The sequence below is a fragment of the Strongylocentrotus purpuratus genome, unplaced genomic scaffold (assembly GCF_000002235.5).
Source record: "Strongylocentrotus purpuratus isolate Spur 01 unplaced genomic scaffold, Spur_5.0 spur5_scaffold_11, whole genome shotgun sequence".
NCBI lineage: Eukaryota > Metazoa > Echinodermata > Echinoidea > Camarodonta > Strongylocentrotidae > Strongylocentrotus > Strongylocentrotus purpuratus.
The window spans coordinates 12964969-12982853 of record NW_022145596.1 but is presented as its reverse complement, the minus strand read 5'-3'; the positions used below and the strand labels follow the sequence as shown (position 1 = coordinate 12982853).

The following is a 17885-nucleotide window of genomic DNA, read 5'->3' as shown; positions in this document are numbered from 1 at the left end:
AAGATAACAAAACAGCCATTTTGTAGATAAAGAAGCCATCAGTGCAACAAGTGAAGGAAATGTACTGTGCTGATGTTTATTTTCATTTGCATTTACCATTTAAATAGTTGCCAATGTGTTTTTGATTGAAAGCTATTTTGTTTGGAGCACTGGTGTATTGGTGAAGACACTTGTCTTGACTGTCAATCATATGGGAGGCTCTTGGTTTGATCTAGTAGTTTGATCCTTGCTCATTGTTTTTATCCTTGGACAAGGTGTTTGGCCCACATGTGTCCCTCTTGACCTAGGTGTAGTAAATAGGAGCCTGGCAATACTGGTGTAAAAATAATACCAATGAGGTCATATTCGTAATGTATTTAAATATAATGCAACTTCTGTTTATATACAACAAATTGTATTTCAATATCAGAATGCAATTGCATACGTTTTGTGTTGTAAGGTTGGACGAGCATTGTCTGCCTAACATAGCAGCGTCCAATATATGCAATTTGCATTCTGACTATTTAGATACAATAATACATGTAAATGTACTAGCTCATCGCTAGGTAAATCGGCAAATCTTATTTGAATACATTTTGAAAACAGTTGATTTCAAGGCCCTCAGGAGAAGCACTACTAATGAGGCTGCACGTACCCAGGCTGAATAAGACCATGCTATATTTTCATATTCATCAAAAAGCAGTATGGTATGTCTTTGCATTGTAAGCTGTTATGTTGTGTCTTCATTAACAGGGTATTGGCAAGTAAATTCCTTATGCAGGTATTAGGAAAACTATGCTAATGCCTTATTACGATGTACATATATTCTATAGAAAGAGCATTGTAAAACAGATCTGTTATACAAACGCAATTTATATGTAAATATTTCATGCAGGTAGCGTTTCTGTGACCTGTTGCAAAACGAAATGAGGGCATATATGAACACCCATGCTACATGTATGTAAGAAAAACAGTTCAATGATTTTAAGGACATGGAAAATGTGTCTACAGATGCAGTATAATGAGAACAGCCGGAGGGGCAATAGCCACCTGCACAAACAAGTCCATTAGGATGTACATAATCCATCTGGAGAAAATTACATTACAATTTACATATTCACACACACAGAAAAGATGCGTTTTGAATGATGATTTTGTTGTTTGTTTGTGCTTATTCACACATCTTGAAGGAAAAAAAGTTGTTTATATTGTCTTGATCAAACTAAAATAATAGAAAATATTGTTAGTTATTCACATATAATAATTTAGTTTTGGGGATTAGGATTTAAATCTCAGTTAAGAGGATTTGTAATTTATAATACAGTTTGTCCATACATGGAACAACAAAAACCACACAAAAAACAATACTATATTTAATCTCATTACACAAACAATATTTCTTATCTCACCTTAATCACAGTCAATAAACACGGCAAACATTCAGTCTCATACTATTATCTCAATATTTTGTGGTATTTATACATGCACATGTGCATGGAAGAAAAAAATGGCAAATCATGATATAAAAGAAAAGTATTATAATCCCACTAACTGCACTATATACATGTACAGTACATGAATAAGTGACAGGCCGTAATGTAAGCTTTTCCAGTGCATTTCTACCGCGGCTTTGAGCTAGGAGTTGAAGATGTTTTCGTTGCGTGAGGCACATCGCATCTTGTTGGATCCGGTGGCCTAGATGTTTAGGCATCATCAGCATATTGGGTGATGAAGCATGGTAGGTGTTTAAACAAGCCATGATGGTGAGGTGAGAGAAGAGATCTGGAGGTGGAGGAATTTTAAGGAGATCTTATATCCCTGTTAGATTTCTGACAGCTATATTACACCGTACTACTAAAATACAAGCTTATATTACAAGTAAATATTTTGAATGAAAACCTACTTTAGCTGCGTGTATTTACCCCAAAAGATTGATTTCCATCAGGAAAGAACACTGCTTCAGTATAGCTAAACCACAATCTAGACTTGTATATTTTGTACAGTGTAGATCTAATTGGTTTAATCACCCCCTCCGAAAAACAAAAACAAAAAATAAATAAAAAAAGTAAATAAAAAGATAAGAAGTTGTTTTATGCTTTAATAGATGATGATGTTATTGCATTGTTTTTTTCTTTTGGGGATTTTGATGAAGAGAGGGAGAGACGCTGTGTGAAAATGATGCATATTAAATGTACATAAAGATAGATATGTAAACATCACACTAGATTGTGAATAGAAAGATATCATAGATAGAACGTGTCTCAAATAATATACAAGAGTTGAACGTATGACGTAAATGTCCCCCCAACTATGTTCTTGATGGATTTCTATTTTGAAATCTGATCCGTATCTCCGTAGGTATGTCCATCTTTAGTAGATATGAGGTAATTGTACCTAGTCATTTAGATGGCAGCCCCCTCCCTCAGGAGACCCCTTTCAGGCTGGTGTCTGGAAAGTGGAAAGTTCAATTTATTTGTCTGTTTGGGTGATTTGATGGTTTATTGAGCCGGATGATGGCTCGAAATAGCAAATTGTGTTGCGCTTGGAAGACAAGCTCTATTGACATTTCTCACTCAATTCGTTGCCTGGTTGGATTTTGCCCCTATACCAAGAGATGCGGTGAAATTAGATTACATGTGTTTGCTATCCAGGGTGGACGTACATAAGGCTGGAGAGAGAGAGAGAGATGGAGAGGGAGGGAGATATGTAAAGAGATTGAGAGTGAATGATAAACATAATGAGAGGAGAAAAGAAAGACAAACATATTTACAGAGAGAGAGAGAGAGAGAGAGAAAGAGAGAGAGAGAGAGAGAAGCAGAGAGAAGTAGAAATAGTTAGTACTGCAGATATTTTATAGATGCTTCTAAGACACAATTGCACTTGGCCAATTTTCTAGTTACAGAATTCTTGATTTCGATTGGGGATGAAACGCTCTACCTAATCCTAACCCTAAAGCAAATCTAAAATCTAAATGGGTTGCTAATCTTTTCTTTTCGACAAAAGCACCTGCAGCAACTCTCCTGGGTGCAAATTCTGGGTCGTTTTTTGTAAAGTGGCGAAGAAAGAAGCATTTTAAAATCATACCCAGGTACAAGGTTAGTTAGGATCAATGGAGAGAGAGAGAGAGAGAGAGAGAGAGATAGAGTGAGAAGGGGTGGGGGTGGTAGACATAAGCAGGTGTGAAACACTAAAAGAAAAAAAAAATAAGTGAACAAAATAAGTATATTAGACAGTGAAGGCAGCAAGAATATGAAGGCACCAGCGCAGCAAGTCCAAGGCAAGAAGAGACAGTGAGTAAGGATGGGAGAGAGATAGAGAGTGGGACAAATTTGATTACTGTAATGGGTCTGGTGTGATAATGGTTGAATTCAATTCATATGGCATCTGAATGGGATTGAGAAGGGCACGGCCTGCCCAGCATCAAATTGATATAGCCACAGTGTGTTACAGTTGTGAGTCTAGGGGGAAACAGGTGCATCGGAAACAGATTCTGTGTAAAATTCAACTAAATGTACATTAAAATCAATATTTGTACAATTAAGCACTTTTTGTCTAGTGGGAAAGGTGAAAAAGGTGCTATATAAATTTCAACTATTATTATTTTTGTATAGGTTTATGATAAATAATGTCTTTTTATTCCGATTGGATACAAGTTTCAATGGCGGATGTGTTTGGTGAAGAAATTTAAGATGAAATCATTACTATCTGTTTATGTATCTTTTTTTTTACTTCTGCAATTCTTGGATTCATATGAAATTGAAAAGGCAACCAACATTTACATACATGAAGTATGCAGAATGTTTTGCTGTTTCTGCTCCTCATGCTTTCGTATATTTTTCAAAAGTTAGTGTTTGAGCCAAAACCTTAAAATGATACACTTGTCATTCATGTGTATTATTTGAAATCTCAGGTTTCTCAAGTTCGTCATGTTTTAATTGATTAGTACTAGCATTAAACAACACCTGGAATTGTTTTTGCTGATTGTCTGAGTCACTGTGAGGCCACGATCTCACGTCATGACCTAAGATCAATAATTATGTGAATCATCAACGAGCTAGAGGTAGCCACAGTGTTCTTGTTGCTCTATCATCCTTGCATATTGTTTGAAATCCCATCATTGTCAAGTTTATCTATGGTTCAATCTCTTCGCATCAGCATTAAACAGCATCAGAATACTCTCTTTCTTATTGTCTGCGTCGCTGTGAGGCCATCATCTCAAGTTGTGACCTTAGATCAATAATTCTGTGAATCATCAACGAGCCACAGGCTTTTGAATTATTGATTGAGAGAATTTCATGCTCATTGCCCAGCTTCTAAATATGACTTGTGGACATGTCTGATACTGGCTCGGCTTGGACTGTTTTATTGTTGCTTTTTGCAGTACAGGTACGTACATGTAGGCAAGCATTTTGATCTGACATTTTGGTCATTCATCAATTGCTATTAGTTTTCCATCCATGTAGGTGAATTACAGAGCATTAACACATAAATGTAGATTTCTGTATGAAATTTATTTGTTTATGTATTTATCTAAATTGATATAAAAATGCCTGCCTTTCGCCACAAGCCTGTTTTTCAGCAGGGCCTGTACAAACTAAATCCTGTTTCATAAAACTTGTTATCAATGACAATTTAATATAACTGTTATAAGCTACTGAAATCATTGTATTTGATGGGCTGAGAGCAAATTTGTAATTAAATTTCAGGACTTGATGAGGTTTTTGCAACAGGGCTCTATATAATAAAATAATAAAGCAATTATTAATAATAGGATAGGATTGCTGACAACAAATTTCAAATCAGGAATCATGATCTGTATACAGGTAGGCCTATTTCAAAATAAGATTTAGAGACACCATAGCAAATTTTGCACAAGTCGGGGTATTGAAAGAGAGGTGACAACAAAAATAATCTATATCAGATATATGCATCATGTATATTTGTTGACCTGCATTAAAATTAGAACACAATTTTGAGGAAGGAATAGAGGCAATAGATTTACGAGGGAAGAGAAAGAAGAAAAGAGAAGAGTAGGAGTGTAGGACAAAGGGAACAATATGATGTATCTTTGTATGTACATGTACATGTGTACATGTCTAGATGTACATGTATATGCGCCAGTAAGCTTAGGGTTAACAAAGTCAAAACCAAATTGCTCGATTTACAGCCCCCTGCTGTGTGTTAGTGCCTGGTTCAATTTCACTAACAACAATCAAATGTTTTCTTGTGGTAGCATGTGACTTCACAGGCTGTCAACGAATCCACACTCCATACCAAGTTCACACTGCTATTATCTCATTATTCCATAATGATTGCAGTACATTTACTCTGTATTTAAATAGTGATAATCCATGTTAGGGTGTCAGTGTGAACAGTTTGAGGCCGATGATATGCTTTCAAAGTCAAACAAAGTAATCCCAATGATACTTTTTATGAAAAAGTATAAAATGGGATTAATCAGGAGTTGATGTAGATTAATTTAAAATGGATTATAAAATATACTTTGAAATAGATACAACATCAGTTACAATACAAGTATACATGGGAAGAAAAAAAATTAAGGCACCTATTCTTTTTATTACCATGGGTGCTTTTCTCAAAAAATGGTAATCAGAACTCAGAATGATTTTATTTAGGATTGATGATATTTTTAAAATATGATCATGCAGCAGCCAGCCACATGATAAAGTTTTTTTTACTGTTGAAGATATGTTTTTTAAAAATTTATTTGCCTCTTGTGTTACAATACTTTGTTAAACCAGTAGAATGACCTTTGTAGAAAATTTAGGGTAAAACATAAATTAAGAAAAGTGTGAATGAACCTAGCATTCTGTACTCAGTTTATGTTAAGTACCTGTTTATAAATGCCTTCATGAATTTTATGCAGCATCAGACCTCTCGCTGTTTTCATTCCAATTTACTCACTGCAAAAGAATGCCCAGTTCCTTGCAGATGTACCAAGTGAAGTGTTTAGACAAAGAAAAGACGTTGCTCTTGTCAGAAAGTCGTTTTCAGGACGATGGCTACGGTTGATGGAACGCACCCCTTTACGCTCACGTACCACAATCCAATTTATGAGTTGTTGAACTTTAGCTGACTCAGTTTCTTATTTTGTTGTCGGCAGTAAGTATGAGCAGGCCCCCTGAGGCTGTGTCAGCTACACACATTAAATGAGGGGTTATGTTAAGATGATTGGTAGTCTGTGGGCTGAAGTGAATGTGATGCATTGTTTAAATAAACGTTCATATTCCAAATGTACGCACTTCCTGCATGCAGCTTTTAGAATGTATGTAATGTACTGTGTGCATATAATCTGACATATATGTGCGAGTATGATTGTTGTGATTATATTTGGAGTTTCAAACCAATTCAACTGTGTATTTTAGTTTATGATTCCCATACATCAAAATTTGAAGGTATGTGAAACACTTCAATAGTTTTTATTTTAGTCATGCAACTTCCAACATCTATTAGAAGCACAAAGTTTAGCAAAAATTTAAGTTGAATTCTGGGTATATTGTGTAAAGAATAAATACAAAAAAAAGGTTTGTATTGTTGTGTACTTTATAATACCCAGTCACCTACACATAATTATAGCCTCCATGTTTGCATTTTTTGTATCATAGTATTTTTAATTTTATTTCCTTTAATTCTCATTTCCACCAACAAAAAATAGGCATTGGTATAAGATGATGTTAATTACATCTGGTGTTCCTGTTACAGTATCTTAGATAGTAATTTGGTTTGCATAGTTTTTATATAACACCTAAATAAAGTCATGACTTGTAATCTTGGGTAGATATGAAAATTTCTCTTGAGTTAGAATTTGCATAAAAAAAAGGGGGGGGGAATCATTTTCAGAATTAAAGGCAATGATGACATGTTTGAGCTTGAAATTAAGATATTCAAAAAACACTCTGCCCTTTACAAGTGTATGTGCATTCAACTTGTAGATCAGTGCACAAACAAATATTTATTATAATGCAACAAAACAGTATCTGTTAAAGATAAGCAGTGGAGATGTCAAATTTCAGGGTACATGACATTATTCATGTGACTGAAATTTCCTTTATATTCGGGATTTCTAGTAAGTTAATGTGTTGCATCTTCTTCCGACCCGAGTCGATCGGCACAGACGTAAGCTATTTTCTTGAGCTTTTTCCACTCCAGGTTGCAATCGCCCTGGGGCAGGAACGTGAGGCTTGCCGAGAACCCTACGCTAAGGGGATTACCGCGATGGAGATATGGAAATAATATGTCAAAATGGCTTAATGTCTGTCAGCTGTTTGATTCATGCAGTGCATGTAAACATCACTCATGGAATTTTAATTAGTCTATAACGATGTGTGTTCTCTTTATTCTGTATTTGACATATGCTGTTTGTAAGGTACTCCTACGTGTATAGCCACATGCAGGCGACAACTTCAACAAGTTTTTATTATTTTTTTTTATACACCAGCAAATGCATGGAAAGTCAAATCTATGCATGTAAGATTATGTGACTCAAATATATGTTGCTATACGTACAAGTAAGTGTAATAAAAGAAGTACATGCAAATATACTTTAAAATGAATATAAGAAGTAACTTGTAGGTTTTGAGATACTTGTATAGGACGAAATAGTACATATACATGTACGTATGTTTCGTAAACCTTTTAGAAATGCATGATTGTTCTTCTAAGCTTTAAAAAAAAATGAAGCAGGGTTGGGTCATACATGTACATGTGCCTAGACTATCTCTCTCTCTCTCTCTATCCCCCTTCCATTCATTCAGATAATCACTGGAATAACAGTTATTGATTACACAGCGATCTCGTATAATTTTGTAATTCATTATTCGTCAGCTGCTCGTTATAGAGTTGTTGCTATAATTTGCAATCTATTCATAGTTTGTGCTGCTCTTTTGTACTATTTCATTAGGCATGAACTGATCAATCAAGTGCCATAGATTGCTTCAGAGTATACTCATATTATAAAGACTGCATGTGCATTTGCAAGTGTGATGTACATGTAGTTTAGACTGTGAATAACCCCAAATAATACTCTCCTTTTAAAAACAAAAAATACACACACAATCAAAAACAAAACCTTGTTTATGAACATTCAGTGCAGCTTGTTTTTAATATTAGCCTTTTTATAATATTTAAACAAAAATGGAATCCTGATGGTTTTTGTGTGTGTATTTTTCTCATAGAGGGAGATGAGAGATTTAGTATGCACAATATTAATAGGAATTTAAATCATTCATTTTTTTATTTTTGTTGAAACCAGTCATAGTTTTTGAGAGTTGGAATTCAATGTTTTTTCATTCAAGAGAAGACCCATTACATTGATTTGGACAGCAAATTTGAAAAGCAGTTGTTTTATATCTACTTTAGATAAAGGAGTTGGTAAACCGGTACTTTACAACATTTTATCAGTGGTATACTTATTTTGTAGTAAAAGTGGTACAATGCTTGCACCTCCTCTGCAGTAGTAAAAACTATTTTGAGTGCTAAATAAGTATGTGTATGTGTATTTATAAGAGAATTCTTCCTTCGCCGTGCCCACTATATCCCTCAAAAGTTGATATATGACCGATGCTCACTGTAAACAAGCGATAGGCACTGCTCCATTTAGATTGCTTTTAACAGAGAGATGAGTGCCGGCACTGGAGAATGAAAGTGTAGTATTTATATTGGACTGCTATATATCGAGTGTGTGCTCATTTGGTATGCGTCTGTTTATGTGCAACTGCCGGTTGCTGGAAATTATGCTAACAGCCTGGGAGAAGTTAATAGTCATGATTTATTAGTATTATTTTTACATTGGAAATGTTTTAGTCAGACGTGCGTATGCAGTTTATGAAAGAAGTGCTCCTTAAAAAGAAATGAGTGGGTTAATGAATAACGCAAGGAAATGCTCACACCATTTGCTCAAATAGGCATGTTTACATCTCGCAAGTCTGTAATTGCTCTATTAAGCTATTAAAGTAGTACATGTGTACTTGTACATGTTGCTTCATAAGGTATTCATGAATCATTAATCGTTGGGTGAGTTTAAATGACACCTTGGCCTATGAAAAATATTGGTTTCTGTATGGAGTCTATTTTTAATGCGCTTATTATGTAGTCATGTCATCCTTTTTGTTTCAAATAAAAAGGAATTTCCTTATAACTATCAAACAAAAACATTTTATGTTAACAAATTGAACATAAAATAAGTATAATCCTTTTTTGGTAGTCTTGCTACATTTTTTCCCCATTGAATTATTGTAAAATGTTTTATTAAGTCAAGTTGTATGACTCGGCCAAATAATAGCTACATCATATGAGGAAATTATAGTGCATTGGAATGAAAATTGAGTTTTGAGAGGTGAAAACACTTTCGTAATGAAGCAGCCGATCTGTGTTGACACAGGGTGAACTGTTGCGTGAAAGGTATACCATACAATCCGGGGATATATTCTCATCCAATCTATCCATTGACCCGGCCGACCGTACGGCAAACAGACCACATTGAACGTTCCTGTGTAAACATTCACTGAGCCCATTGTGTACATCCATCCATCTTCACATAGCCATCAGGCTTGCTGGATGCGGGCTTGTATCATCTTCTTCACGTCATCCCCCCCCGGTGCAGGATCGGTGAGGTATTGGAGTTCGTTCGGGCCCTGTTCATGTACATTTCTCTTCTTCCCCCTCATCATACTGTTCATATATTGGGATATAACACATATGGTTCAGGATAGTTTTATTCCCTCTCCCTCCCCCTCCCTCCCCTAATTGACTGAAATGATCCCCACGTGCCCCTTTTACATTTGAAAATGAGCCCCTGGTGCATTAAGACAGAAAGATCTTATCTGATACCTGTATGTAACTCTTGTGTTACCAGGGACATGTTGTTTAGCCCTCGTTGAACCAAGGAGTTCAATTGTAGAGAAAAAAAACAATAACATAAAATCATTTAAAACTTGTTATTGTGGAGGAAAAAAAGAAGAATCACTTGAAAGTTCAATTATTTTTAGAGTTGTTTATCGCAGAGCTAGATATTGTTTGCCCTAGCAGCAAACCATTTTTTGCTGTCAGGCGATTAAGAAAGTCATGAATTGCAACTGTTTACTGTTATGTCAATTATGGCATAACATTTTTAATTCATGAACATTCTATGGATAAAAATAGCTTTGTTTTTACAGTAAAGATACTCAGAGAGAGAGAGAGAGAGACAGAGAGACAGAGACAGACAGACAGACAGACAAAGATTTCTTTCAGGAGTCTTAGGATGGTTGTAGTTGGAGATTTACAATCTCAGAGTGGCTCTTCTCACTGGTCTAATTATAGTCGAGGATTATCCATGTAGCGATCTTTGAAGAAGGGTAGATATCCGCATCATGATGTATTCCTTGTTTGTTAGGACATGGGAAATTATCTTGTCTCAAGGCGTCCTCTGACATCTACATGTAGGTCAGCTCTTGTTGTAAGGTGTATTTAAGATTGAAGAAAGTTAGCTCATGAACTTTCAGTTTGAAAGAATCTTAATGGGAACACAAAGTTTTTGTTGATACCCAAGTTTTAAAAGAGACTATTTTATATTCCTAAATTCTACTTTAGAGATTAAGTTAATAATCACTTGAAAGAATTCCTCTATAGTAAATTTAATGCAGAAAATGATCATTCCTTGCCATCACTTTTAAGGTCATTAAAAGTTTTTACAATCGGGCATAGGCAATTTCTACTCTTGAATTTGCTAGAATTTCATGTGCAGTGGTGGTAACATTGCTACATGTATATAGTTCATTTTTTGCAGTCATTCACTTTCAGAAAGAAAAATTCTAGCTCAAAGTACATCATGAGAGAAATGAAAAGACATTATTTAGCATTTTTGTAAAGTAACAGGACTACCTCATGAATAGCAATTCTATCATAGCTTTAAATGTATTATGTTACTGCACATTCATTTTCACAAAGTACACCATAATATAGAACTATATAAGGGGTATATTCCCATGGTTTTGTCCACACTTTTGTTCATCTCTCACAAATTGGACACCTGGTTATCAATTTAACAATTATGAGCGGACTCTCTGAAGGTTATGCTCTTTGCCGGCGTCCATTGACGATGCACCCCAGCTGCATAATAGTAATTAACAGACTCATTTTAATCTCAATTTGTCTGAGTCATCCGAGTTGTCCATGCATTACGCTTGGTAAGGAAAGGGATATGTTACATTACATCTGTGTGCAGACAGTGTAGGAGATGGATAGAAATTGACGGGTTGCTACTTGCTAGTAAGGGGAATATTATATACTGGTACTATCAGGCATTTCAACCTATCGGTAGATATGATGGAAAAAGTATTTTTTCAAAAAATAATCTTGATATTTACATTACATGCTTCAAAAAATGATAAAAAACGGGTAATTTTAAGCAAAATGGATATCACTATAGAAGACCTTGATTTTTTGATGGATTTTTTTGTGGAGAAAAACCTGTGTAGGGTACTAGTCATAAGTTATCATGCTGTAGGTCAGTTATCTCAATCAGCAAAATGTAAACAAACAAACAAGTAAAGAACACTCAAAAAACATTTGTTAACAAATTGTAAGAATTAAAATTCACTGAAACTACATTATGTACATGATCTATTGCTCAGCTAGTAGTCCAGTCAACTGACTCAATTTTATTATAAATCTTTCTTTGGTGATAAGTTATCAATCAGTATTTATTTGCTTTCTTGTGGAATTTTTATTTTTTGTTGCTGATTGCATTTTTTATTTTCTGTCATTGCCATAACTCAAGATTTCCCTAATTAAATTGAGAGACAAATCTATTTTGATAATATTGTTGAAATTTGGCTTTGCATTCTTTCACTTCTATTCGATAATTGCATGTTTAGCAAATGCAAGTAGATTTACTGGTGATAAATTATCTACACGTTCAAATATGTGTATCTGCCCTACACCCTGTAACTCTGTAACAAGTGCACATAAATTTGATTAAAGAGAAGACAGTACCGGTGAGATAAACCAACAAACAATTCTCACACTCCATAGCGCTACAAGTAGCCTTTTACACCAAGTGTGTGTATTAAATAGCTCTGCATGTATTATCCAAGGTGTTGATTATACAGCAACGGTGATACAATGAGAACTGTGATGATCGAACAGTTGGATGCTTGGGGATGTGCATCTGCATCGTATTCATATGCAGCCACAGCAGGGCTCCGTACAGTACATGTAGAACTGTCTGAAATGGATGCAGAGATCGTTTGCTATGCATATGGGCCTGTATCTTGATCTCATGACAGAATTCTGTTATTTGAAACATTTTGATCCTGAATTATGAGGAATAGTGAATGTATTACGTCTTCCATAACGTATGCTCCATAATGCAATGTGTAAGACGGAAAATGGATACACCATCATTTGATATGTACAAATATACAAGGACAAAAATTTAGCTCACTGGCTGTACACCAAGTTGCATAGTCATTAAACATATATTTTGATACCAGAAAAGATTTTTTTTTAAACGAGCAGTATTTTATTATTTATGAATTGATATTTACAGCAATATTTTTTGTTCTGGATACTTTTCCTAGAATCACACTAAATCTGATGTTCATGCATTACTTTTTTGTTATCACATTTTTTCTTGTTTACATCTGCTCATATCATCATTGAATTTTGATCATTTTATGCTTGTGCGATTACTGACTCACTTGTCCTGGATATTTCTTGTGCTGCTGCAGGCACAATCACTTTCATATTCATAATCACCACCACCACCAATGTCACCACCACTACCACCATCATTACCATCACCACCATAACCACAACCACTTTCATAAACATAATCACCACCACCACCACCATCACCAACGCTCTGTCAGTTGCTCTTCTTACTAATTATACTACTTAGACTGCCAACACTACTACTTCATAAATTACATATAATTGTAGAAGTAAATGATACTTGTGACTCCTGTTACCGTCACATCTCATTTCTTCCTAAATCCAAATGAAATATATCTTTATATCTGACCATTCTACACTCCACTTTCTACCCCTCTGCAGGTACCAGCCATCTAGTCTGTCTCGTCTAGGCTCCACCCAGCCACCATGAATCGGGGTGATGGGGGAAGCTACCCGAGCTACTCACAGGGTTCGTTACGTCAGCACCACCACCACCACCACCATGGCAGTAACCACAGAGAGCCGGAGATAGTGTACAAGGTGGGGATCTACGGCTGGAGGAAGCGATGTCTCTACCTGCTGGTCCTGGTCCTGATGGCTGTCATCACAGTCAACCTGGCCCTGACGGTCTGGATACTAAGGGTCCTAGACTTCTCACTCGTAAGCTGCCAGTAGACCGTTTTTATACTTACATATTCAAATTTATGGATGTTTCTTTCCAGGGGACCTAGGGACGAGTTATTTCACGAACCTGTTATTAATGAATGGACTGCAATACTTGGAATCCAGTCTGCAAACAGTACTTGTTGCTATGTCAGCAAGCCTCGGACAAGCTTTGTTGATTGTCATGTGATAACTATTGAGCCAGTAGGATACAAAAATACTCTATTTTATGTATTAGAATAATCAATCTTTCGAAAAATGACCCTGTAAAAGATCTATACTTATGCAGTAATGAATAGGTTCTTTTATCAGGGTGGCATAAATGTATGTACTACGTGAGAGGCTGAAAAACCTGGAGATCTTCAGGAGAGGATGTCCACAAAAAAAGAACCAACAAAATTATGCTTCACCTTCAAAATTATTGTATTTTCACATTATTTTTCACAGCAAGCAGCAAAGAAAAATAAGATCTTGTTTCATGAATATTTTGATACATCATCTATCTGATCCAAAATTATTCTAGATCAAGAGAGAAAGATTTCAAGATTTTACCTTACAAAAGTAAAGAAAACTAGGATACCATTTTTATGAATAATTTAGTAGATTATCTAGCTCATCAGCAATTCCACATCATGCGCATTTAGAGTGCAAATTAGCAGGGCAGTCATAGATTTTTTCCTCGATAAATGATTGGTACAAGAGGAGCTATGACAGATCTCATGAAATTGAATCTTAGAGAGGATTGTAGAGAGGATCGTTGAACCAGGGGCGATTCATCACCATGACTGTCAGCTTAGGGAGTTTTGTTTGTGTGATGGGGGGAAAGAACAAATTTCCTGTTCAATCCCCCTTCTATACTTCCTCCTGCTCCTGTATGCTTCTTCCATAAACATGTTGTTATCTCCCCCTCTTCCCTCTCCTTTCTTCCCCTCTCCTTTCCTCTTCCCTCTCCTTTCCTCTTCCTTCTTCTCTCTCCTTCTTCTGTTCTTCTCTCTCTCCTCTCTATTAGTCAATGTCCCGTCTCCCACTCTCTCTCTTGCTCTCCCCCCCCCCTCTCTCTCTCTCTTGCTCTCCTCTCTCTCTCTCTCTCTCTCTTGCTCTCCCCCCTCTCTCTCTCTCTCTCTCTCTCTCTCTCCCTGTCTCTCTCTCGCTCCCCTCTCTCTCTCTCTCTCTCTCTCTCTCTCTCTCTCTCTCTCTCTCTCTCTCTCTCACACACACACTCCCTCTTTCCCTCTCTCCCTCTCTCCCTCTATCCCTCTCTTGCTTAAATGCAATATGTTTCTCCCTTTTTTATCAGTTCTCTCCCCCCCCCCCCCCACATCTATATCTCTGTCACCTATCTTGTATGGCTGTCTGTCATCCTCTTTCATGTACATTTCTCATTTCTCATTTCTCTTTTGATCTGCCTGTGGGGATTAGGAGAAGTAGATTGATTTCAATCATTTTTCTTTGGCTCAAGAGATACCTGACTGCTAAAAGGAAAAATTTTACTTTTTACTTTACTAGGGATATAAGCAGAATATTTAGTCCGTTTCATTTTAAATATTGATATTATGAGTGAGAAATGTATGTGATGCCTTAAGTTATGATAAATAGTTGTTTTCAAGGAAGATGGAAAAGAAGTGTGTTATACTATGGTTTCATATATTTCTCTAAACTTTGCCTTGTTTCATTACAACCACATGCTTTATATAAATAAGTGTGCATACATCAATTGTACAGAAAGAGTAATTTGCATAAGAAGATTTGATTAATTTTTAACATATTTTGTTTTCTCTTTCTGTATTAAACAGATTGGCATGGGTAAATTCAAGATAGCCAAAGATGGTATTCGTCTAGAAGGTACTGTAGAATTCCTCAAGGCTTTTTATACTGCACAAATTACATCTTTTAAGGTAAGTGGCTCATCCTTGTAATCATTTCTTAATTTATCATACAATGCCTGTCAGCTGTGATGACACAGAATGTTTGGATGAAAGCATTCTAAAAATAAAAAATTCTGTCAATTTTTGTAACTGCGTTATTGTTTAGGAAGCATTAGAAGTAATGGACATGTAATTATCACTCCATATTTTATTTTTTCTTGAAACTTTTGTCACTGTGATATTGTGAGAACTTTAATGAAGGAAATTCTGTTGTTAGATTGGTTTCAGTTAATGAGACTTTGCAGATGATATTCATGCAATTTACATTAATTCACACAGTACAAATAACATTTTCCATTATGCTCTTTTCTTTCTCTCTGTCTCCATCCATCACTCATTTTCCTTCTACCCCCCCCCCCCCCCCCCCCCTCTCTCACTCTCTCTTTACTCCTGTTTTCTTTTCCCTCTCTGTTTTTACTTCTTTTTACTTCTTTTTTGTTGTTGCCAAATCCAGAATAAACCATTGGTCTTCCAGTCAGGGCACAATGTGAGTATCAATGCTCGGAATGGACTTACAAATGTAACAGGCAGATTTGTAGTAGGTGAGTTTAATCAGGTTCCCTCCCATTTGCTCTGTTCTAACAAAAAAACAGAAATATCTGTTTTCCCTAAAGTAAATTTTCGATCATACATTGGAGAGGGTCTCACAAGATACATCGCAGTGTTACCGATTTGTGTTTCACTGATGACAACTTTAAAAATGTATAACTTTCTTATGTGTAATCAGATTTTGCTCAAACTTCCACTGACCTGTTCCTCTCATTTTCTGCTTCTATTAAATTAAAAACCAACTTAATATCAGGGGGGACTCCACCTTTAGATCAGCAGTCTGTTATTTTGAAGTGGGATCCAGCTAATATACATAGATGCCTGTTTTCAGGTTATTCCTCTTGCCCTGATTCCAGGCTTTGTAATCTCTCTGTTTTAGGCTTCATATTTTATAGAACACATGTGGGGCATGATCTTATTCTGGCTGTATAGTAAAACTAAATGATTTAGTAAATGGTATCCCAGAACACTTCAATAATAACAACATTGGGATAAGTATTACAGTGTATATTGATGATTTGCTATTGAAAGGAAGGTTTTAATTTAGAAACAACACAAGTGCTAACCATGTCTGGACCCATGATAACATCTATCATGATGGTTGGTAAAACCTATGTGTCATTAGAGGGACATGCCTAATGATATAGGTATTGTACTACTGTATAACTTTGATATATATTCATAATCCTTTGTATCTTTTTCTTTCCCTGTTGCAGGTGATAAAACATTAACATCTCACAGTGAGAGATTTGTTATATACGACACCCAAGATAACATGGTATTCTATGCAGATGCAGAAGAAGTTAAAATTGGAACAGATAAATTAACATTCACAGGTAAGGGCAATTGAGTCTATTAGGCTATTTGATTTGTTAGAATGATCAAATGTGATATATACAAAACTAAAATATAAAGAAGGTACTCTGTTACAGAAATTTAGTATTATTCAATTTTTTGAAAAGCAAGGAAGATATGCAAAATCCATAATAACAGTAAAAGAAACAAAAATATTGTTTTCTACTTATAGTTAGCAACTAAAACCCAACTAATGCTATGGTCACATTACCCAAAAGTAGCCTGCTCGGCGGTCGAGCAGCGAGTTTTTAACCAATTCTGCCCGGCGGCTGCCCGGCCACCGAGCGGCGGCCGCCCAGGCACCGCTTGTTTTTAGGGCATCGCTCGGTCGCCACTAAAGTTTTAGCACGGAGTTAAAATTTGGGCGGCGCCTGCTCACTTTTCACTCGCCGCCCAAAATACGCTCGTGCCTGGGCGGTCGCCGCCCAGGCAGCGACCTAATTGCTGGGCGATGCCTACATTCCAGCAGTGACCGAGCAGGCTACTGATCGGTCGGTCGCTGCTCAGATTTGTGACCATAGCTTTACCCATTGTAAAATTAAATTTTTTTGTGTTTTTCATAACTCAAGAATGAAAGGTGGACTGGTTGAATTAGGGCCTTAATTGAATACTTTTTTTTGTAGATTTTTTTTTGTTGTATTTATGTCACATTCTTAATAAAGATAAATAGGGACAAATAAATTATTCACATGTTTACAATTTTAAAAATGTAAAAAAAAATAACCTTCATAATGTGGGTATGTGAGTTGGTTGGATGATTTGGAGTTTACTGGTTTCATGATTTACTCTGACATTTGTGGTCATTGTTTTCATGAAGCATTCTTAAAATATCAATCCCTTACTTTTACCTCAGAGATTATAACACAAAAATATAATTTCAAGTATCTAGTCCTTTTCTGGATTTTAGATAGGACACAAATTAACTTTCTAGTGTTTGTATTTATTATTAAGATGTGTTGTTTTATCTGTTGGCGACTTCAAAGTTTTCTTGAAGAGGCATTTGCTTTGGAATAGTTTTTGTATTGTGTGTCTGTTGAGAGTTTTGTTTTCATGACAGTGCCTTAATATATTAGATTGATCTAATTATTATCATAATTATTTTATTTGTGCAGGTGCTGAGGGAACTATATTTGAAGGTCCTGTAGAAACACCAAGAGTAACAGCACCATCAGGCCAAAGCTTAGAGTAAGTTCAAGAACCAAGAAAGATCACCAAGCACAAAACCATTCTCCCAAAACA

General features: G+C 35.8%; 1 protein-coding gene across 2 annotated transcripts in view; it reads left to right on the top strand.

Moving 5' to 3' along the window:
- LOC589456 (zeta-sarcoglycan) overlaps positions 1-17885 on the top strand; it is a 38089-nt gene that overhangs the window by 16429 nt on the left and 3775 nt on the right. For both annotated transcript variants that reach the window (XM_011666747.2, XM_030980678.1), the window contains exons 3-7: positions 13036-13314; positions 15111-15212; positions 15697-15784; positions 16508-16627; positions 17759-17831. In XM_011666747.2, coding sequence (XP_011665049.1) covers positions 13081-13314; positions 15111-15212; positions 15697-15784; positions 16508-16627; positions 17759-17831 — 617 coding nt within the window. In that variant the 5' untranslated portion in view covers positions 13036-13080. The remainder of the gene's footprint in view (positions 1-13035; positions 13315-15110; positions 15213-15696; positions 15785-16507; positions 16628-17758; positions 17832-17885) is intronic.